The 24,505-nt window shown below is 41.8% G+C and overlaps 1 protein-coding gene across 3 annotated transcripts in view; it reads left to right on the plus strand.

Moving 5' to 3' along the window:
* Positions 1 to 24,505, plus strand: part of ARID5B (AT-rich interaction domain 5B) — a 178,428-nt gene that overhangs the window by 100,729 nt on the left and 53,194 nt on the right. For 2 of the 3 annotated variants that reach the window (XM_088670228.1, XM_035137659.3), the window contains exon 5: positions 22,092 to 22,204. In XM_088670228.1, the coding sequence (XP_088526354.1) occupies positions 22,092 to 22,204 (113 nt within the window). Of the gene's footprint in view, positions 1 to 18,818; positions 20,732 to 22,091; positions 22,205 to 24,505 lie in introns of those variants that run through there. The other variant, XM_035137660.3, reaches the window with a different exon arrangement.

A 24,505-nucleotide genomic window follows, 5' to 3' on the forward strand; every position in this document is an offset into this window, starting at 1 on the left:
TGATAAAAATGTGGACTTCTGCCCTTGCCTGCCCAATTGAGCAAAACCTTATGGACTTCTGCTCAAATAACTAATTCAGAGAACCTCAGCTGAAAATGCAATCTCTGGGTCCGGATTTTATGGCTACCCATGGCCTTTTACTGGCCGTGACGTAGAGCCCAGGTAATTTGTACCTTTGGGGACTGAAAATCTGGAGGGAGCTGAGTGTGGTAATACTTGGTTTACCATGTTGGTTACAGATGAAAAATTCTCCAGATAATGAGAACATCCTTGCAGCCGCCATGCGTGAAATGTTTGTTAGAATCCAGTTGGTATGTCCATTTGTTAAAGAAGCACATGACTTACAAAATGAGAAAGCTGATTTGACTCAGTGGTTTAAATTTATCTCGCCCACCCCTCTTTCATAGTTTAAAATGCCTTGATATAAATGAATCCATCACGCTTACAACATTGTGGGGTTTTGCCATTGAGAGGCACTGAAGAGGGTCGGAGATGTAAACCTCCTCCCTTTCTGAGAGATTTCACTAATCTTCTTAAAATTCTTCGTACTTTTCTTAAAATTCCTGAGGATGTCAGCATAAGCAGTAGCCTCCAAATGTCCCTCAAATTTTGCCTTAGTCAAAATTCGCTGGTGGTTCCAGAAAGAAGCTCCCTTGGTTTTCTTCCAGCCAGTTGCTTGGAATAACAAATTCCTGTATCAGCAACGTACTTATCCTCATTAGGCTGAATCCCACTGATCCTGCAATCATCTGACAGACCTATCAAAAACATTTAGCGGAGGGACTGCATGAGATACAGGCTGTACTTTCGTTAGCTGTGTGTGTCTTACATCTCGTGTTAGCTTTAGTCGTGACAGTGGGAATTTAGTCATTAAAATTATTACCCACCTTAAGATCCTGCAGTTGTTTATTTGGTAAAGTTTGAGTCAATTTATGGAAGTCTGTGTTTACTGCCTCTCTGCAGCTTGTTCATGACACTGGAATGCTTGGGGGGCACTGTACAATATAATCTGCACTTTCTAGTAAATCAGTGCAGAATATTTGGCATCAGCTGTGAAGCTATGGTGTCCCTTTGAAGTGAAACAAATGAGAATTCTCGCTGGTTCCATTATGGGTTGCGGTGAACGATGCTCTAAATGAACAGAAATAATAAGTTACAGATATACCTTCTATTCTATATCCTTTGCTGATATAGAAAATAAAAATAGGGCAAATGTATGTCAGGCAGAAGTATATGAAATGACAAGCAGAATAATGAAAAGCAGAAGATTAAGAAGACATAGAATTCTTTGAATGAGTCATTGCTATAGATGAGGCTACTTACAATTTTGGGATTGATGTCTGAGTAATTTGTGACTCATTTCACCCTTTGACACAAACACACAGCGCACAAACTATGAGAAATGACTGTGATAAAGAACATGTCCAATTTTAGATATGACAGTGTCCTCAGCTTTGAAGAATTTCTCTCTCTCTCTCTCTTTTAAAAAGTGCTCAGACAATTAATGTCTTATGCATGTATTCAACAATAGTTGCCTAGCAACCATCAAGTAGCATGCTGCAGAGCCAAAGAGGCTGAGATGACTGAACAAAAATGTCAGCTGCCACTGCAGGTGAGTCAAGGAAGGCATTAGGATGGCTTCTACAAGTCCTGGACAAAAAAAAGCAAAATAATTACAAATCAAGGGAGTGCATTTATGAGGCCAATAATCATATATTATATTATATATTTATATATTCTTTCATTTGCACTTGTAACCCGGTTCAGAGGCAATCCACTCACTGTTTCTCTCACCTATAAATTTAAATGAGTCGGGTTTTTAGTGGCCTAGGCCCAGGCCTGAAGGAGAAAGCCAATAGAGTATTTGTATTTTAGAGCCAGGGGCTCTGATGCACCGCCTACCATGACCTGCTATAGAGTTTCCACCTCTCTCAGGGAAGGCGGCAGGGAGAAAATGCCATGGCTCATTTGCATATGTTGATTAAAACACCCACCGAGGCTGAAATAAACATAACTATCTGAAAAGAGGGGGAGTTTTGAACCAGACAAGTGCCAAACCTGCCCATTCCAGGCTAGCTATTTGGATGGCAAAAATGGTTCAAATCTAAGCATTTAGTTGCGCTGCCCTGGATCCTATGGTGTCTATGAACATGAGGACTTGCTAATATTCCAGTGTGAAATTGGTAAGGCTGGGATGAACACCAGTCCTCTGGGAGGGTGAATCTTCCAAAGTGGTTACAGATAGGTAGCCGTGTTGGTCTGGCGTAGTCGAAACAAAATAATTTTTTCTTCTTCCAGTAGCACCTTGGAGACCAACTAAGTTTGTCATTGGTGTGAGCTTTTGTGTGCATGCACACTTCTTCAGTGTATATGAAGAAGTGTGCATGCACACAAAAGCTCATACCAATGACAAACTTAGTTGATCTCTAAGGTGCTACTGGAAGAATTTTTATTTTTATTTTTTTTCTGTATTTTGTTTCTTCCGAAGTGGGTCAGTTCTCTTAAGGGAGCCTAGATTCCTACCTGAAATGCTGGGTGAGGGAAGCATTGTAAACTCTTGCTTCCTCATCTCCACTCCAAAGTGGTACAGCTCTGACCTTCAAGGTCCCATCTAGTTCTGTCCTTCCATGATTCAAAAACCCGCTTTGTCCAATAATAATAAGAATACACTGGAGTGATTCTGGTTTAGTGCTATAGCATCCACCAAACCGGTGCCCTTCGGATGTTTTGGACTACAACTCCCATCATCCCCTGCCAACACAGCCATGTGGCTTCATGCCGTTGGGAGTTGTAGTCATGACCTTCACCAACCTGCTGCCCTGCAGATGAGCGCACTCTGGGAGAAACTGCTGTCGAAATCCAACTTTAGAAGTTGTAACAGGATACAGCGGGGAGACAGCAGTCAAGTTGTCTCATAGTCTAATATTGCTTTGTTGGCACTAGTCCATGATTAAATACATCCATTTACCTCAAGTGCTATTGATACTCCGTTCCTGTTTCAGGAGATGGCCCTGAGATAATTCCAAAGACAAAGGGAGGATTTGATGTAACAGTTTTGCATAGAATCTTTGCAGGCACCATGGTTTCCTGTGATTTTCTTTCTGTTTGCTCTACCTGCCCATCACAAGTTTTGTTGGCATATCAGAGAATCATGCTGCATCGTGCTAATAAAAATATATAAAATTGCAGGTGCGTTTTGACTTTGTTATTTTATCACAAACGGAGTATGATCAATGTTTAGGTTTCCTAGATTGCAGGTTGTTATGAACCCAGCAAGGTGGATAAACATTTGCTGAGAGTTGCTTTGGGATATAGTGCACTGAACCAGGGAGACTTGGTCTCAGATCACTATTGTGTCACAAAACTCACCTGGACTATTCACTTTCTCTTGGCATGACCTACCTCTTAGGATTGTTGTGACAGGGGAAATGGGATTCCTCCATAGATGCCACCCAGGACTCTTCACAGGAAGGTAGAAATGTGGGATTAAAATGTGTTAGTTACTGTTTCCAGGATACTGTGTTGAGCAAAAGTTGTGTGTATGGGGTTCTTCCCTCCCAAAACTTAACTTCTCTGTAATACTGGTACAGTGGTACCTCGGTTTAAGTACACAATTGGTTCCGGAAGTCCGTACTTAACCTGAAGCGTACTTAATCTGAAGCGAACTTTCCCATTGAAAGTAATGGAAAGTGGATTAATCCGTTCCAGACGGGTCCGCGGAGTACTCAACCTGAAGCATACTTAACCCAAATTATGAGTGTAATTGGTTCTGGAAGTCCGTACTTAACCTGAAGCGTACTTAACCTGAAGCGAACTTAAACTGAAGCGAACTTTCCCATTGAAAGTAATGGAAAGTGGATTAATCCGTTCCAGAGAGGTCCGCGGAGTACTAAACTGAAAGTACTCAAACCGAAGCGTACTTAAACCGAGGTATGACTGTACTGTACTTGAATGTACTGTACTGTACTTCACTCCATAGAAACTTTAGGGGAAAGTTGGGCTCTGATTATAGATAATGACCCAGCTTGGCTGTAACACTAAGCCAGACCAGAATCTCCTTTTGGTCAGCATTCTTGGTCTCTTTGAAGAAGAAATAGCCCCACACAGCTCTGAGGGAACTTTATTTGCCTTCTCTTCTATGGCTGTAGTGGCAACACCTTCATTCTATTCAGGTTTCCAAAGCATAGAGAGGCTCTTCTCTCCACAGTCGTATAACATACTAAATGTAAACTGCAGCCCTAAGTGTGCTTACCTGAGAATGGGACCCCACTGAAATCAGTAGGATTTACTTCAGAGCAGACATGCCATAAGATTGCAGTGTAAGAAATCGCTACTGATCGGATTTGTGATTTTATATGTTGAGCCATTTCCCCCTGAAGAACGTTTAACCGTTGAAATTTGGAAAACCAGTTTGTTAATATGGCTGTCTTGCGCCCCTTGGCTTTGCCTTCTGTTCCATCTGCTGTGTGATGCAATCTGCTTTCTGGTTGCAAGTTGTAGTGAATCTGGATTTTAACAGGTGAGGAAAAACTTGGGGTGGGGGAATGGCTTTGGAGCAGTGTGGGAGGGCTTGGTGAGAAGATCAGTAGGCGAGGGTTCAGTAGGCATGATTACTGGTATTGAAGCGGCTGTTTTAAGAAAAATATTTCCCAAAACTCTCACATGTCCTAGGACACTGCTTATTTTAACCTCGCCCCCTTCTCATTCATCAGGCTAAATGTAATTTCAAGATGGTGTCTTTTGCTAGGAAGATCATCAGGCGAAAATGTCTCCCACAACCTCTTTATTTGCATGACTGCATAACAATTGTGAAACAGTTTATTATTATAAAATTAGTGTGGCATAGCACAGAACAAGCTGGGATTGCAGCCAAATGAAACAGAAAATGAATAGTTGCATAAGGCTTTGAGGCGCATGCAGTTGAACACAAGTGCACTGTATATTCTTCTGAATTGTCCACTGTTTGTGACTGTTTCCCTTTCGAACATGATCACACCTCTGTTCAAGAGCCACTGCTGTTATTAGTGTAGTTAAAGGTCCACTGTTCTACAAACATGGGAATGTATTTGGTTCAGGTTTTATAAACTAAGTATTGCTGGCTAATAGACTCAAAAGGCACCAAAAAGGGGGGAAAGGGGATTAAATACTGTACAATGTGGTTGTTACTTAGCATGGGAAGTGTTTTTCTTCAGTAGTGAAATGGTAGCTATCATTCATCCCAAAAAGGAAGAAACAAAACCCAACGTTTTAATTCCTGTTGAACAAATCTTTACTTCTGTGTAATCTCTCTCCCTCTCCCTCCCCCACCTCTGTTTGCATGGCAGTGTATTATTTTGCAATCAGGATAAAAGCATTATTTATGAAAGTTCTAAAATACTACATTACTGTAAGTTTAAAGCTGCAAATCAATCTCTCTGCTTTATAAAAGCATTTTATTGATTTGGAAGGGCAAATCTTCGCTTGAATTTTAAAGTACCTGCTTTATGGATTGGGACTTGGAGTAATTTTATAAGCAAACATGTTTTTTGAGATGTTTACTTAAGACTTCACGGTGCGTGCGTGTGTGTTTAGAATAAATTATGCATATTTATATATGCTTCGAGTTCACTCATTTACTCATGGGGTATTGAAATGATTAAGGCAAATGCAGAGCCAAAATTTGGTGCACACCTTGAAAGCAGAACAGGGTGCAAGTGCAATATAATGGTTATGGTGCGGATTTGTGAAGATACTTTGACAATTATCTGACAGGCTGTTTCAAGAGCCTCGATAGCTCAGTTGGTTAGAGCGTGTTGCTGATAATGCCAAGGTTGCAGGTTTCAGCTGCATATTCCTGCGTTGCAACTCTACAATTCCAACTCTACAATTCTATGATTCTAGTGGCAGCTTGAAATACTTACTGGTTTATTTATGTATTGAGACCCAGCATGATTTTTTTTTAATTGCCAAAATTTCAGAATGACAGAGGTTTATTAGGCATTCAAACTCACCCTGGTTCTAACCCTGGCTGACCCACTGCTCTTGTAGCAGACGCCTATCAGTTAAGCTATCAGATGAGTGGTATGGTGCAAAATGAGCTTGTTGCTTGTCTCATTCCACCACCTTTGCAATCTACAATGCCGTTTACTATGCCATCATAACCTCCTGAATGTGGAGGAAACGCTTGCAGTTGTTGAGCATGTGTAACTTAGCGTGCTGCAGTGGGACGTGGGTTGGAGTGTTTTTGCTCCTTGACTGAGCCACAGTTATAATCTGATCTTAGGTTGGCTTCAGAATAAAGCAGGGTTACGCTTGTGAAACAAAGGTGTCAGTAAGAGAAGATAACCCATTCAAAATGTTGGCAGTTGCACGTTTGAAGCACGGGCAAAGATGGAATACAGTAAAAGACTAATGTGTTTACAGAGGATAGATCAGAATGGATAAGTATCTCAGAAATGGGGGTTGAACCCGAATTCCTTTCTAATTAATGACAGCATTAATATACCAATAACACTAAGGCTGCAGTCAGAACTATGCTCACTTGGAAGTGCCACTGAAATCAATAATTACTGGGGAGTGATTATTATTTTCCTAACTTCTTCCTGTCATTATCTTGCAAGTCATTGAGCAGTTTTTAAATAATCCTTAGCTCGAACTTGGGAAAAGGAGAAAATGGAAATTCCACTCAAGTGATTGGAAAGTAGCACGGCCACTCAGTTGGTTTCTACCCAGGGAGAAAATGTTGCTCAGCAGTGCCTGAAAATGAGAAGGTTGTGTCAAAGAATTTATATTCACATCCTCTGAGATCTATAATACCGATGTGTGGAATGCAGAATAGTCAGGCACCATTTGTAAATTATGTCCATCTGTTCATGCTGCATTTGTGGTCAACGGAAATTATTATAATTAGACACTGAGGTAATGCTACCCTACTCTTTTGTCTTTTCAGTTTAGAAGATAAATGTATTTAGTTCAAGAAAAACTGTTTAGTGATATCTTCATAAAGGCTTCTAGCAGTGATGATTCTGATGAAGATGAGCACTTTTTTTCTTGAGTAAATGTTGTTGTTTGTTTTGCCACAGTCGATATCTGGCTTTTGGATCAATGCCGCCATTATTATTTTTTTACAGGTCCACTCCTACTTAATAGTTTGCATGGAAATAGAAGACCCTTGGTATTGCAATTTTTCAGACAAATTGCAACTTCTGTAGCAAGAGCTCTTTAAGCTACTGGCAGGGCTTCCTGTATGTGCTGACCTAGAAACCATTGCAAATGTATCAGACTACGTATTTGGAGATCCTGATAGAGAAGAAGGCCCACCTTGGAGGAGGCCTGTGCTGGATCCCTTTTTCTTGGGAAGCCTGGCAGGTTGCCTTTCAGTTGTTACTACAATATCCTTTTACAGTAGACCAGGCATCCCCAAACTTCGGCCCTCCAGATATTTTAAACTACAATTCCCATCTTCCCGAACTACTGGTCCTGTTAGCTAGGGATCATGGGAGTTGTAGGCCAAAACATCTGGAGGGCCGCAGTTTAGGGATGCCTGTAGTAGACCTTCATTTGTAGCTTGCAACACAATGCCGCTCTGTGTAACCACAATCAGGTTCAGTCAATTTGACTTTCATATTTCTAGTCTGCAATGGTTTTGTAGGGTTGTGGCCAGAATACAATGTGTCCAGTAGACACATGCAATGGCACAATGTCTGGAGGCTAAAACTATGGCATACTTCCAATCCTTGCTAAACCCCATCCCAAGCTTAGTCCCCTTCAGTTGCATTACTGACATGCATTGATGATAAGAATGTACGGCAAAGGTGCACAAATAATGAAACATTGCTAGACTTGAGGTATTGACTTTGCCCCATAATTTTAGCATGTATGTTGCAAAACATTCTCCAAACCCATTTGTAATGAGGTACTCTATAAATGTCAGATTATGCAAATCAAAATGATCCACATTTCAGTTTTCCTGTTTATATGCTTTAGACCACAACTTGTGGCATTTCAGTGTTATCCAGATTAAAATAAGAAAACCTTATTTTCCAATTATGGTTTCCCACATTCCAAGCACTCTAACATGTCCTCTTCCAGTAAATTATAGAGATGACTTTTACATTCTCTTCATAACCCCCCCCCCCAAAAAAAGAATTTACGTTTTCTTTCTATAAATATTAAGATGATATATCAGTTTCTTCAGAGAAGGAAAAAGTTGGGGAAGAAAAACATTTTGAAGTTGCACAACTGTGGTTGATCTAAACAGAACAAGCAAGCAACGTCATGTATAGTGTTTCTAAAGAGCTTACTGTTTAGTTTTATAATAGCAGTATTTCAAGGGTGCTGATGATGTAGTGGGAAGAATGGATTGTTCCTATTGCGAAACTCTTTATTACTTACTTGTACTTTGAAAGTGAACAAAATGGAAGTATGCAGGCATTCCTCATGCAATGTTAACAATAACAGGACATTTAAAAAAAAGGCTAACAAAGACTGGCTGTTTGAGAAATAGTGATTTATCAAAGCAACAGTCAAGCAAAATAAATGTTTGGCATCTTTACTAATGGAAAATGCATTTGTTTTGCTGCTTTCCTCTCCTCCAAATGTGCCCTTATAGGTTTGTTTTAACACCACCTCATTTGCATTTTAGAAATGGGTTTGTTGCTCAATAAATTGTTCAAGCCTCTCCAACTGTATCTTAAATTGAATTGACTATTTTGTGTTAAATCAATTTAGTAATCTAATATTAAATGTGCAGTTTAAGGCTGCCAACAGCTTCTTTTTTAAGCAAAATAGGTGGAGGAGGCGGAAGAAAGATACACACCTGGTCCGGTTGTGTTTGGTTGTGTCAAATCTCTGCACATGTTACTCATTAGCAGAAACAAACTGTTTCTTCAGGGGGGAAAAGCAACTCCATTTCTTTTCCATATTAGGGAATTTTACAGACTCCCATTTACCCTAGAATCCTATAATACTGAGCTGGTGGGCATGTCAAGCTGTTTTAGGTTAGAAATGAAGCTTTACAGAAAGTAATAGATGCTGTGACTTCTCGTGAAAGGCTTAAACCCTTGTTAAAAGCCTTTGCCCCGCATCCTGTACATGTGTAATGGTAAACACCATCCATGCTTTAAAAGTGGTTGGGCAAGAAGGCTGAAAAGGCATGGCTTATAAACACCCTCTGTTTGGGGCAATGCCATTTCCCATATGAGTCCCTGCAGTTGCTAAGATAGCTTTGTCCTGTGCCCCCGTTATGGGAAGTGTAATAAGCAGAGGTGGTGAACAGGGATAAGCTATTAAGGTTCACCTTACTACTTTTGGGGTGGAAGGAGGGCCTAAAACTCAGTGGCAGAACATCTGCTTTGCATGCAGAAGGTCCCAATCCCAATCCCTTTGCATCTCCAGGTAGAGTTCGGAGAGGACCCTGTCTGAAACCCTGGAGAGCTTCTGCCGGTCAGTGCAGACAGTGAGTTAGATGGACAATGGTTTGACTCGGAATAAGGCAGTTTTCCATGTTCCAGTTGTGGGTTTAGGGCAAGATGTCCTTGCTCAGTAGGTCCCCTATTGGACTCCCAGAGGAAACTGCCTTCTGTCAAGTCAAGACTTGGTCCACCTAGCTCAATATTGCTGACACTGGCTGGCAGCAACTCCCCAGGGTTTCAGAGGAGGGTCTTTTCCCAGCACTTTCCCCTGCCTTTGCAGCTTCTACGCCACCCCTTTGACCTATGAATTGTGAACTACGCTAGCTTTATTTCATTTTTAAAGCGGCATGTCACGGTGCCAAATCTCTTTGTTGTTGTTTTCATTCTGAACGGCCCCGTTCTGAGAATGCACCACAAGCAGGCTGACCCCCGCAGTCCAAAGTATATTACTGTTGGAAGTAACTTCCATTGACTTCATCGGAGCTGGAGTATAAAGGGCGCGTCCTGATAAAGCTTTTTGTGGACAGTGCCACTTCAAGCTGCAGGTGGAGGAATAACTTCTCGAGAGCTGCTTCATCTAAATGATACAACTTGTGCACACAAACCTAGTATGTCAGAGAGAAAGACTGCATTCAGCCTTGTCCCTACCATGGTATTTTTCACACACACACACCCTTCCCCAATTTGAAGCATTTGAACGTATAACTTACCCCCCCCCCTCAGCTTGAAATGGTACAATCCAGGAAAAGCTTTAGCAATTGAGTATATAAAACTGGCAAGTTTTGTATAACCTTTAGCTTTGCGAATGTCTCTTCCCATCAGTTGTTAACATTGACTGCACATTGTATTTTGCATGCAGATTTTTCTTCTTACTCTGTGTAGCATCAAGATGATCACTAGAGGGCAACTGAGAGTTTTCTTTCAGGGAACAAATCTGCTTGGTTTAATAATGCCAGCTAAGTGTTTAAAACATGATAAAGATTGATTTTCCCTTCTTGCAGTTTTTTTAAATAAAAAATATACATGTAGCTTCTGGTTCTTTGTTGACAGCAAATAATAAACCAACTAAAGGGCCTGGGAAGGAAGGGAAAATATAGACAGTAGGGGAGAATGGCTGCTTTTGCCCAAATAAGGGATTATTTTTTGGCTTCCTCATATGTTAGATAATGATCAACTGACAATTGGTCATGAGTTAATAATGCTGGATGCTGAAATATGCATACCATGTGGCAGAAAAACAGCTCTGCCAACAAGTACAATCACTGCTATAGTTACACATCAGGAGGGGGGGGGGAGTCATGGGGAAATGTCTAGAACATTTAATGGCATGTCAACTTAATCTACCCTGTTTCCTAAAAAAATAAAAATAAATCAGTGCTGACTCTTCCCCCCCCCCATAAAGATGTTACACACACACACACACACACACACTCTACTGGTAAGCGTGGAATAACTTTATTGCTTATAGGTTTTTTTATTCTAGTGCTGACTCTACTAGACTGCAGTCTTACAAAAGCTCTTGTCCTGAATAGGAGAAAACACTTTTGAGCTAGGGGAAAGGAAAGTCATTTTTTCAACATTTCCAATGTAGCAACATTTGTCTTTTCCACTATGCAGCCTGTCCCAACCACTTTTGAGAGGCCTTGCAGTACACACCTGCTTGTTTGATTATTTATTTACCCAGACAAGCACATGCAGCGGGAGAAAATAAAGTGGCATGCTTCATCCTGGCATCCACCTGTTTCGGGATACAATGGAGGAGTGGACCTTTTGGGGTTGGAAGTCAAGCTGTTGGAAGCTGCAGCGCTTGCTGTGGCTGTGGAGACCAATGCGGGAGAGACATGTTCTGTTGCAGCTGGGGCAGGTGAAGGTGTCCGGTTGTGCTAGTGCAGATACAACATGGCAGGGATAGTACAGCTCTGTGGCAGGGCTCAGGTTTCACCTGTGTCCTCATTTCCAGTAGGAGGATACTGGGTAACAGGGCAAGGAAGGGCCTTTCGCCTTTCTAACCTTCGACCCACTGATCTGCTGCTACATAATTTGCAGGTTTATCTTTATTTGTATCTATGTTGGGTTGCATACATTTCCCAGGTGTTTCCCCCAACCAGGCATCATCCAGGGCCAGGTTGTGCCACTTGCCTTCTGGACAACTACTTGCCACTTGTGGAATTGGTCCTCCTTTCGCCCTCCTCATTGGGAATACTCAGTTTGCCTCTTCTAATAGGATCTTCCTTTGAGGGGGAGAGAGAGGTTCTCCTTGCCAGTTCGGAGATCTGCGTACAGTTTTGAATAACAAGTTCAGAGCCCATTGCCAACTGGAAGGTTTCATACCAGGTGCCAACTGGGGATTATGGGTGTGGTGGCTAAAAGCCAATCTAACTTTGCAAGAGAGACGTTCTCCAATAAACAAGGATCACATATTCCAGTTAATATCCCAGGTGGCTCCTTCCCTAACCCCCACCCCAAGACACTCGCCCCCCCCCCCTATTCTCATGGGAACTCTCCTTGGAAATGTTTGTGGAACTCTGTCTCTGATTTAGTCAAGGAGCTTAACCATCTGCTTAACTTTTAAGCATAGGCATATTTGAATGAATGAGGTTATTAATACCCTAAGTTTCACATAACCTCTAACAGTTGCTGGATGAAAATAGGTACATTTGTTTGCCGTTACACAAGAGAGCCACTCCACAGAGCAGAGTTGAGAACATGGCGTGTGACCAAGCTGCTTTCATGATGGCGGGTGGGTGGCAGGGCCCTGGTGGCTGGCAGATGCTTCTACAGAATTTTAGAAACATCACTTTCAAATATATGTTTTCCTATCACTGAGAAAGCAATTACAGTTGTACCTTGGTTTTCGAACAGCTTAGTTCCCGAACATTTTGGCTCCAGAACGCTGCAAACCTGGAAGTGACTGTTCTGGTTTGCGAGCTATTTTTGGAAGCCGAACATCCGATGGGGGGTCCACGGCTTCCAATTGGCTGCAGGAGCTTCCTGCAGCCAATCAAAAGCTGTGCTGTAGTTTCCAAACATTTTGAAAGACTTCCGGACTTCTGGAACGGATTCCGTTCAACTTCCAAGGTACGACTGTATTTTATAGATATGGTCTGAATGTTCATTTCAATAGCTAGTGCCCGTTTTCAAAACTCAGCATACATTAACAAAGATATGACACCTTAGCTTTTCCATAGGCCTCTGTTTGCACAAAATGGATCCTTCATATCAATGCTTTCCTCCATTCTGCCTTTTTCCGCCCTACTGATTGATGTCAGAGCTCCACTCTTGTTGGTAGGGCAATGCCCACAGAAGTTTCCACAGTGGTGGAGAAGGGGTATCTGACATTGGTATCTCATTAACATGCATCTATTTAGGCATTTGTTTTTTTTAAAAAAGTGGGACTACCTTTGAAGGTGACCTGCAATTAATCCAGAATGCGGCAGCTAGACTAGTGACCGGGAGTGGCCGCCGGGACCACATAACACCGGTCCTGAGAGATCTACACTGGCTCCCAGTACGTTTCCGAGCACAATTCAAAGTGTTGGAACTGACCTTTAAATCCCTAAACGGCCTCGGTCCTGAATACCTGAAGGAGCGTCTCCACCCCCATCATTCAGCCCGGACACTGAGATCCAGCACCGAGGGCCTTCTGGCGATTCCCTCATTGCGAGAAGTGAGGTTACAGGGAACCAGACAGAGGGCCTTCTCGGTAGTGGCACCCGCCCTGTGGAACGCCCTCCCAGCAGATGTCAAGGCAATAAGCAACTATTTTACTTTTAAAAGACAACTGAAGGGGGCCCTGTTTAGGGAAGTTTTTTTATGTTTGATGCTGTATTGTTTTTAATATTTGGCTGTATTGTTTTTAATATTCGGTTGGAAGCTGAGTGGCTGGGGAAACCCAGCCAGATGGGTGGGGTATAAATAATAAATTATTACTAATATTAAAAAAGACAGCTAGCACTGCCTCCTTTTGGAGATGGTTTCAACTACTGTTACTAAGTTATTTGGCTTCTTTATGCATGTTCCACTCCTTTCCTTCATCTCAGTCCTTTCCTGTGCACTTAAAGGAGGTGGGGGAATGCAACAGAGATTTCTATAATTCTGTGAAGCTGGAGGCAAGCGAGGGATAGAGAATGGCTATCACAGTACATTACTGTCATACAAAAATAGTGTCTTTTTAAAATGTTTCTGAGAGGCCCTAATACCTACAGGCCAGAACGGAATAGTCGCATCAGAAAATAAGCATAGCATTTAGAGTAAAAAGCGGCAGGGGAGGATAGGATTTCGATCATTACTTAATGCATTTGTTAAGTTTGTGAGACGAAATGAGTGGGAAACGGTGTGGGTTGTGGAAGTTCGCTTACATGATCCCAGCAACTGCCAGAGAATTCCAAGAGTACTTTGTGTTTGGTACATGTCAACGATCTAGGTATTTGAAATGAAGTAATACATTCCATTCTCATTAAAAGCCTTTGGCAGCAGCACTGATCTCTTACAATACGCCCAGGTAGCTAGCTGGACTTCAGCTATGTTAATAGCTCCTTTCAGCAACCTGTGCTCTGTAACAACACTTCTTGATGTCAATCAAAATAAACGAATTGAAAAAATAAACCCGCATTTTGAGGACGACTCACCCAACATTAATAGGAAATATTTCATGCTGTAAAACCAGAGTAATGCTACATTCAGGTTACTCTTGTTGTCTTAGACTTAGACCATCTATACATATAGAAAATTATTTGCCCATAGCCGAAAACTGTGTGATATCTGGGGGGGTTGTACCACAATGAATGAATGGGCCATGTCTTTCTGTACGTTTGGTTTGCATGACAGCTAGAATAGCATCTCTGATCAAGGACTTCTCTGAATCATATCTCACATTTGCCATGAATATGGTAGGCGGCCTTGGGCAAGCTACTCTCTCATAGTCTCACCCAAATCTGCTACTTGGAGACAATAATTCAGGGTTACTTTGCAGAGTTGACAGGGCTATTTAAAATAAAGGATGCTGTGAACCACTTTTTATTATTAGCCTTTAAAATCTTTTGCAATTTAACTATTTGTGAACTGTGATCATTTTCCTTTGTTTTGCATATTTATTCGAATACATTAAGACCTTCAAAGTTGGGAAATGTTAGCTAGCAGTTTTCAATGTCTAATGGCATTCATCTTGGGCACAAAATAATATTGGAGGGGGCAGTAAAAAAAATGGCTCCCATTGAGCTAATGGGACCGGCCACCTAGAACAAGGATTCCTCACATTTGTTGCATGGATTATTACTATTGTTGTGATTTAATGGTTCTTTGTGGGCTACCATATTTTGTTACTTTACAGCCGTCATCTGAGATGCAATGGCTTCTACTATAGTTTCCCTTTATGGCCACTCCAGCAAAAGTGTATATGGGGCAGAACTGTTAGGGGCTTTGTTAAAGTTTCCACTGCAGCCAGTTGCACTGCTGTTTGTTTTTTAAAGTTAAATATTAATTTGAATTGAAAAGTGCCTTGTCTCTTCAGCAAGATTATAGAAACCCTTTTCCCTTTATTCTTTCCAATGTGTCATTTGGGAGTTGAAAGTCTACCTACCCCCTGACTACTGATGATTCCTAGGCCAAAGTTCATAACTATTATGCTTGCCTATGTGATTCTTTGCAAGGGACGCACGTGGCGCTGTGGGTTAAACCACAGAGCCTAGAGCTTGCCGATCAGAAGGTCGGCGGTTCGAATCCCTGCGATGGGTGAGCTCCCATTGCTCGGTCCCAGCTCCTGCCAACCTAGCAGTTCGAAAGCACGTCAAAGTGCAAGTAGGTAAATAGGTACCGCTGCAGCAGGAAGGTAAACGGCGTTTCCGTGTGCTGCTCTGGTTCGCCAGAAGCGACTTAGTCATGACCTGACTACAGCTTCCACATGACCTGGAAGCTGTACGCTGGCTCCCTCAGCCAATAAAGCAAGATGAGCACCACAACCCTAGAGTCGTCTGCGACTGGACCTAATGGTCAGGGGTCCCTTTAACTTTTTATGTGATTCTTCGATCAGTCTATGACAGGGTGGATTATTATTTAATGCTGAGGGCCACACCAGGCATTCCCCACCCCCACCAAATTTTCAGACTTCATGCATTATGATTTTCTGCATAGATAATGGACGTCCTTTCAGTGTGAGAAAATATATCTTAATGAGCACACCCCGCCTGATTTGCTGTGTTCAGGTTCAACAGGGTGCATGTGTATTTGAGACTCAGGTATGCATACCTAAGGACAAGAAGTCGAATGGGAATCAGCTCCCAAAGGCAGGCAATTCACGAATTATAGAAGCTGCACTGAAACCAATAAGTTCCAGATGTTGATGGTGACTGGAGATTTAATTGAATTTAGCAGATTTTAATATTCAACCTAGGGCACTGAAATATCTAAGGCACCAACCTTATTTGGCCAAACTGTATTTTTGTTTCTCATCAGCCTTATGATAAAAAATAGCATGAGTCAATTGTATTTTGTTTCCTTTAAACTATGATGGGACGCTGTGGGTTTTTTTTTTTTTTTTGGTGTGAGTTTTCGTACTGCTATCACTTTTTCCAAACGCAGGAAATCTATGTCCCATTCTTCTTCTGAAAAAGCAAGAGTGAGATTATCTTGGGAATTCAGAGCTATGAATGGTGTTAAGTCTTTCTTTCTAAAATGGAAAGAGTTGCTAAGCTCTGATTGTCAGCAAGGGCTTGTGTGGTTCTTGATATTTGCAAAATTTCCATGTCACACTGTTTCACCTCACCCAAAATCCCAAAGTTATTTTGACACAAGGAAGTAGCTAGGTGGAAAAGTAATCATTTTTTTTTATTGTACCGAGAACAATTTGCTTTGCCAATAATTAGGTGAACTTCCTTTTTGTTGCTATTGCACATATTTTGAAACAGAACTTTCCCCCGATCTTTGGTTCGTGTTTGATTTGTGTCACCATACTATTTCCACAGAAATAGTTAGTGTCACAAAGGTCAGGATTAGGGACAAAACAGGAAGAATGGGAGGGCTATGAAAAAGAAAGAAAATGTGTAAACCAGAGGTTTTCAACCTTTTTGAGTCCACAAATCCTTTGACCAACTACATTCTTTTTGCAGCAGCCCTGTGGGGCTCAAGAGCCCAGTTGTGTCACCTCTTGCCTGCAGAGCTGGCAGCCTCTTGCCCTTTTTCGAACATCCTCCCTTGTGGAGTGTTCCCTTAGCCTCCTCTCCCCTCCCCTCCCCTCCCCTTGGGAGGCCACCAGGCAGTCTCTGAGGTGCCCCCCCCCCGCCCCAAAGAGAGGTACCTCCTAATACTGTCCATTCCCAACAGCAAGGGCTGGAGGACTAGTTGGCTGGGCTCCCTTGCTTGTTTGCTTGCTTGCTTACTCTGAGGCTGCCTCAGCTCCTGGCAACCAGCACCTTCCGACCAGCTCCAGAGGTACCGTTCACCTGCAGAACTTGTAGCCAGGGCTGCGGCAACAAGCAGCTTTGCAAGAGGGCAGAGATCTAAGAGGGCATTAGAGGAGGGAGGGAAGGAAAGAGGGACAGAGTCCAGTGTTGCTCACGGCACCCCTGACCATCATTCAAGGCACCCCAGGGTGCCACAGCACACTGGCTGAAAACCATTGGGGTAAACCATTCGGCTTTATTTATCTACGCAGTCATGCCAATGGGGTAAATCACAGTGGCTTACAGTAAGGATGACAGGCTGGTGTAGCAAGGAGCTCAAGTGGTGGAACAGAAGTCCGTCGCTCCCAATACCACCTTTTATACTGATTTCTCCAGAAGGACCAAGGCCACCTTTGCATCATACCTTCTTAGCTTAACCCTGACAATAGGTCTGGAAGGATAGCAGAGTTGATAGTATCCAAACCTACTGCGAGGTCCAGGGAAAAACCACATGGTTGCGTTCCACTCCCATCCATTCCCCAGGGTAAGACATCTCAGAGGTCCATAAGCCCACCTGAGCCCTGGTAGATTTAACAGTAGCCAAGGTGGGCAAGGATTGAGGGAGCACATGGTAGCTCTTAGCCCTCCAAGGAAGGTTGTCCACACCCTCAGGTTGCACAAGCCGAAAAGTAGCCCTTGCAGTGTGCTCAGATGGTGTGCCCATCCCATGCATTTCAGCCCATGTACCAATTATAGCATCCAAGTTAGTATGCGTATGAGTGGTCTTATCTGTAAAATGTATGGGAAACTCATCATAGCGGGTCTCCAGGGGTTCTAGGTCTCCTCGCCTCCCTGTATTAATACAAGGGCCTTCATGACCTGAACTAGCTTTGCTCTGTAACACTGAACAGCTGCATTGGTGGTGGAGAAGTAATATTTCATCACCACCATCTCACCGCTGTTTGAATCAGACTCTATGTTTCGTACTTCCGCTTGGTAGAACAGGTTAACTTTTGTCATGGGCACCTAAACTTGGAATATAGCAAGTTACTACAATTGCCATCCATTTAAATTTGTTGATTTATCATTCATTTTAATTAATTACCTGATTAGGTATCTGGTGTAAATGTAAGTCAATTTACATATTACAACATTTTCAATTTAACATCTTGTTCGATGACACTGAAAGAAGTAGGTGATAACTTACCAGAATCAAAAGTACTGTTCATTATTAAAAAGGCAATTTAAATATTTCCTTCCCTAATAAGTAATTAAAATAGCTTCAAAATTAGGCATGTGTTCCCCTAGCTCATAGTGCAACTGAATAAAAACCTGTATTAAAGTTTTAAGTTGATTGAACTGTTTAAAATGAGCCACTTTCATTGTTGTTTCTTCATTTTCCCATGTACTTGGTCTGTTTCTTTGCTCTTTCATTCTCTTGTTGGTTTGTTTTTAATTCTGCCTGCTTCATAGACAAGAAGTCATGATATGCACAGTCTGTTATGCACATACTTAATTTATTCATTTTATTACATTTATGGACCACATTTCTTCCATCATGGAACCCAAGATTGCGTACATGTTGTTCCCGGGTAATTATCTGGCTGCGCTGAGACTTTCTACAAGTACTCATTACATAAACAGGTTTTATGGGAAGTCTTCCCACTGTAGGGCCGAAATTTCTACCCCAGGCAACCCACAGCAGTTGCATTTGCTTTTGCTGTCTAGTTTTCCTCCCCACTCCACCTTAAGCTTGGTGCTATCTCAGTTGCTCAAGAAGAAGGAAGGAAGGAAGGAAGAGAACAGAAATAAATGACGAATAATACCTTCGCTGGAACTAACATGCAGCACCGACATAGTCTGCCAAAGCGCCAAAAAAACCAGCACAGAACGGGTTAAAAATGAATGCTGTTACACCCAATCATTGTCTGCCAAAGCGCCAGAAAAAACATCACAGAAAGGGTTAAAAAGCCAATCTCTGGCTACCAGCAACAACAACCCAAAAAAAGGATCCTGGTTTTAACAGCTTGTAGCTTGAGGAGGGGAGAACAAATGGGGGGGGGGAACAACAATAGCGCGAATGGGCTGATGGGGAGCGTGCCAGCAGTGAGGGCTCTGCGTGTCACGTCTGACACGTGTGTCATAGGTTCGCCATCACTGGGCTACTGACTCTTTCAGCAGATGGTTCAAGGCAGGCACTACATCTGGCAAGTTTATCCATCTGCTGACCAGGATCTACTACTTGCTAAGTAATTTATTTAAGTGTACATTACTCTGTCACTTTTTGTAGAGTTTTGGGTGAACTCAAAACTGTGTATGTGGTTTGTTTGTTTGTTTGTTTGTTTGTTTTAAAAAGATGGCATGAATTTTTATCTTCTGACATTCTCAGAGAGAAAGTATGGGACTATCTATGAGAACCCATTTTTATTCACTGGGCATTTTTAACTTCTTAGTTTTTGTTGATTTTGAAAATCTGTTATTCTATTACTGTTTACTTGTATTGTGCTACAAATGGGTTGCCCACTGCCCTGAAATCAAGATAGGATGAAATGGAGTATGTAAATATTTAAAAGGAAGAACAAATTCATCCTGTAACAATTCAACATCCTGAGTATTCTTGATGACTGATCTCTTTGGTGGGAAGTGGTATTTTCCACCGCATGATCTATCAAATATCTTTTGGATAATAATGTCACCATGAATAAATAGACTTATACATACTTTGTGATCACCTATCATTTTTTTCAGCAGAGGGAAATGTAGCTCACTTAGGAGCTGTATATACAGTATGTGCATTACGTATGGGGATGTGTTAATCTTTTCAGCTGCAATGGAAATATTACTTTTAATGTCAGACTACCTCTTGCTATGCAATAAAATACCACAGTCATCACTGATTCATAGAGATGATTTCCTTTTAATTATACATCCAATATGAATGAGATTTAAAGTTGCATTATGTTATACAAGAAGTAATCTTAGAACATTCTGGATGGAGTCATTTCCTGTCCAAATTCCTCAGCAACCGAAGAAATGAGAAATTCTATATTGCAACCACCACTACCCAGGCAAAAACAAGATCATTATTCCAGGAATTTGCCCTTTTCTGCCATTTGAAGCTTTTCACTTAATTAATTAAAACTTTAAACTGAGAAAATTTGGCAGGGCTTCGTGTGTTTTCCTTTTGTGCAAAACAACACCGCATGCCCCTGAAATTCAGGAATAACCTGTATTTTTCTAAAATGCCCATTCTGGGAACTAGCTGTGCTTTCGTCCTAGTTACCATAAAACAAAGTAATCCTTACAAAACCCAAGATCCTGAGCCATAATTAATCCTTGTCATTTGAGCAACTTCAGGTGGTTTTGCCAGACATGAATTTGCCCCATTTACTCTACGGCAGCCGTTAAATTTTAGTGCTCGCATCAGGCTGCAATAAATCGAGAAAGCACTTTGGGCTTTACGCAACCTCTTTTGAAGGGAGATATTATTGACACCTCTCTCTCTCTCTCTCTCTCTCTCTCTCTCTCTCTCTCTCTCTCTCTCTCTCTCTCTGGGCCTTAAATGCGAGCCTGGGTTTGTGGAACGCGGCGTGCTCTCCAACTGGTGTCGAGCAAAGAGGTCATGAGCAACAAAACAATTAGGATGAAATCATGAGCTACATTTGTAAACGAGGGAGCAGGCTTCTTGGCAGGGTGTCAGCCGCTAGAGAGCTGGAGTCCGGAGTGCACACATCCCACTCTCCTCTGTTCGAGTCACTCATCTGTGTTTATATGAGTAACGGAGCAGCTGAGGGGGAGGGGATTTGTAAGCGCCGAGCAAATACTCTGAGCGCTCATTCTGTGCGAGACTGACATGCACACCGAGTCGAGGCTACTTCCAGGGATGTAGTGAGCGCACAGTCACATGCTGTAGCATTCATGAGTAGAGAGATAAATCAAGCAGATGTTTGTCGACTGGAATGGGTAATAATTTCTTTTACTCTCTCTCTTGATCCCCTCCTCCCTTTTCCCTTTCCTTCCTCCCCTCCCTCCTCTATTCGCATGCTAGCCTCAGATGCCAAGCCTTGGAGTTGCTTTCTGAAACACTTAGCGGCAGGCGGTGCTGAAGCATGAAACATTGTGGGGGCAAGGGAAGAAGGTTTGGGGTGGGACCTTTGCTTTTAAGCTGGGGGTGCGTACATTTGTTTTGTTTTCGTTCTCCACTTGAACCACTGCCAGCAGGAAACTGTTTCCCCCCCCTCTTCTTCTTCTTCTTCTCCAGAGCATCAGTATCAAATTATAGCAGCCTTGCATCTGAGAGCTAATTAAAATGTAAAATGTCCTGAAACCACTTGTGTGACAAATGTAAGATTAGAAACAATTAGAAGCCACTCGAGAGGCTTGTGGTGTTTAGATTTCTGACATTATTATAATCGTCCCTGGAAGTAATGAAAACAATGGTTACTTTGAAGGGGGGGGTTACAGCAAGTTATCTCCACTATAATCACAAGTTAATGATTGTTTATCGTTTTTAATGTCGTTGAAGTCCAGTGACTGAGCACACAAGGGTCACTTTTCTTACAGAACAAAACAACTACTTCATTCTTTTCCTCATAGTTTTCTCATAATCAGCATTGTATTTTGCGTGTGTGTGCATGTTTAAAAGGCATCTAAATCTGTGTTTCCCTTGTTTGACCTATAAGTTGTATATACTGGTTATCAAAGCAGAACTCAGAATTTTTCTATAGTGTGGAATCTCTCAGCTCTGTTAAAAAAGACTTTTGAAGTGTAGCATTAAAGACTGATTTGATAAAGTGAGGATCGCATTTCTGTTTGTCTCATGCCTTTAGCGGTTGAACTGTACTGTACAGAAGTACCAATCAATTATTTTGTTCTTTGTGCTATATATGGAAATGGTTGCTTTTTTCAACTTAGAAAATCTTTGACGCACATAAACATTGCCTAATCAAATACCTTCTCCTGTAAGGAAATTGCCAGAAGAAGGAATCAAGTTAATGCTTACATAATAAAATGGATGTATAAAGGATGTTCACCCATCTGATCTTTTGATTTGCAAGAGTGCAATTTGTGCTTTCTCAATATTCATTTGGATCCTTGTCCTATGTTAATAGCAACAGATTAGCTGGGGGGGGGCAGGAAATATAATATAGAAATATGTGACCTAGAAACAGTTCTACTACTGGCAATAACATTGTTAATTATTATAGGGAGACATAGGCTTCTTCAAGGTGCATGCTTGTTTTTGAAGACTGCTCAACTGGTGTTCAGCTGTGTTACCCCTTTGTAAGAAATTGTGCTGAAATTGTTGCCTGTTTGTTTTCAGCGCCAAATCTTAAAGGCAGACCACGCAAAAAGAAGTCATGCCCACAGAGAAGAGATTCACTCAGTGGCTTTAAAGATTCCAATAACAATTGTGAAGGCAAGGCTGTTGCCAAGGTAAGACATTTAGTAATTTTCATCCAACTTCAATTTTGCCTTTCTTTTCCAGTATAGCATTTCAAAGTAGGGATCGTCCCCACCTCTCTGCCTCTCTTTTAAATGAAAATCAATATGGATTGCAGTGTTTTGAGTGGGTGGGCTTCCTCCCTCCCCCCTCTTTTACATTTTGTTTGGTCTGCATTATCAGGAGCACTTTGGGAAAAGAATCTTTTTGTTTAAAACTCCTGTTGAGATTTACTATAATTGCACACATACATCATGTTATTGGTATGGCACCTTTCCATAGTTAAAGCCATACTCAAGGCGGCTTACAACATGAAAAAAATACATAATTACAAATGTAGCAAAAGTAGTCAGAAACAATAAATAAAACCTCAGAAGGTACACAACCAAATTAAACCATTTCCACATAAAGCATAATAAGATCTAAAACAAACAAACAACAACAACCCTCCCCCACAACAGCAACCCATAAACAATACCCCAACGCAGCCTCAGCTTTTGTAGCTGGAGTCAGTCAGGGCCCTGCCCACCCAGGTCAGTTGGGAAAAGGCCTGCAAGGCAGGGAGCAGAAGCCTCCGTTTCTGTAGCTGGAGTCAGCACGGCCCAGCTATCTTGAACACCATAGTTTTTCCTTTAGTATTATTTATCCGAAACATTTGTAAGCTGCTTTCACAAATGATCCCAAAGTGATTTCCATGTAACAAAAGGATATAAAAAAACACTTGATTCATGAATGGCTATCTTGCCTTTCCTCCAAAGAGCTGAAGGGCTGTGTACATGGTTCTCCATTTTATCACCAGTCTTGTGAGGCTGGGGTGGAAGTTCACCCTAAGTGAGTGGTTTTCTCTCATGGCTGAGTGGGAGTTGAACTTGGGCCTCCCCCATGCTAGTCCAACATTCAAAGATAGAATCATAGAATCATAGAGTTGGAAGAGAGACCACAATGGCCATCCAGTCCAACCCCCTGCCAAGCAGGAAACACCATCAAAGCATTCTTGACATATGACTGTCAAGCCTCCGCTTAAAGACCTCCAAAGAAGGAGACTCCACCACAGATCTATACCACGTTGAAAATTAAATTGCTCACAGCTCTTCTCAGTTGCCTCTCTGATATAATTTGAAAATAACCGTATATGAAACAGGAACTTCCTTTGAGTAACAGATTACAGCGAACACACACAAAATGTTACCTAGAATAATGTTGCTGTTCGTCTTTAGAAAAGTTGAAATGGAAATTCAGAGTGCAAGTTAATATTCTGAACAAGGTCTTTTAAACACATCTCCTTGTGCTTGAACCTATCTATGGGTCTTGGATTACCATGGGTTGGTTTGCATACACATGTTAATCACCTGATGAATCATCAAGTGATGACTTGTGTGCATGAATGAGCCATCAGAAACCCTACAGATATCACCTCCCATCACTTCAGTTACAATGGCACAACGTACAGTATAATGACCATGCACACTGCTGGAAATGGGATAACTATTGGGATAACTCACTTGGCTATGTTTGTAATACCGGTATGAAGCACCAGCCATTATGTCATTTTGGGGCTTCTTGTAGAAGAGTTTCCACGTCAGCATTTAATGCCTATCAGAAGGCAGAATTAAGCAGTTTCTGCATGAATTTTCTAATGTGAGCTATGTCACATTTGCATGTCAAAGTCCCAGCCGTCAGAAGGAGATAAATCAACTGATGTATTTGCATGGTGAACCTAGTCTGGAGTGTATTTCCACCATAGCTGCCAAGTTTTCCCTTTTCTCGTGAGGAAGCCTATTCAGCATAAGGGAAAATCCCTTAAAAAAGGGATAACTTGGCAGCTATGATTTCCACCAAGCAATTATTTTGTGCATTCTCCATCCATATCACGGAGAGTTGTGCTGCTCTCTCTTGCAGCCTCTGTTGAAGTGAATGGGTACTACATGGCTGGTTGGGTGGCTGAATGTATAGCAATTTGTAGACAACATTATTGTGCTCAAATATTTAAATTTCTGAAGTGCTGAAAGCTCTTGTTGCCGAGGCTTTCAGTGGGCTATTTGCCAGAATCAAATAGCATGCTAACCAAACTTTCCCTTAGCTCAGTGCTGTGTTGGGAGTAAAATGGTTTGGGGAGAGGCAAAAGCATTTGCAAGCTTCTCTCCAGGAGCCCACATATTCACACAGTTCCAGCAAGTCATAGTTTGGCATACTGTGATGTGCAAACCAAGCAATTGAATGTATTGAGTTGAGCCCATTAATTTAAGACTTTAAGAGGACAAATGTCTTGAGTTGTATTTTGTGTCACTTTTCTT

The sequence above is a fragment of the Zootoca vivipara genome, chromosome 5 (assembly GCF_965207765.1).
Source record: "Zootoca vivipara chromosome 5, rZooViv2.hap1.1, whole genome shotgun sequence".
NCBI classification, from domain to species: domain Eukaryota; kingdom Metazoa; phylum Chordata; class Lepidosauria; order Squamata; family Lacertidae; genus Zootoca; species Zootoca vivipara.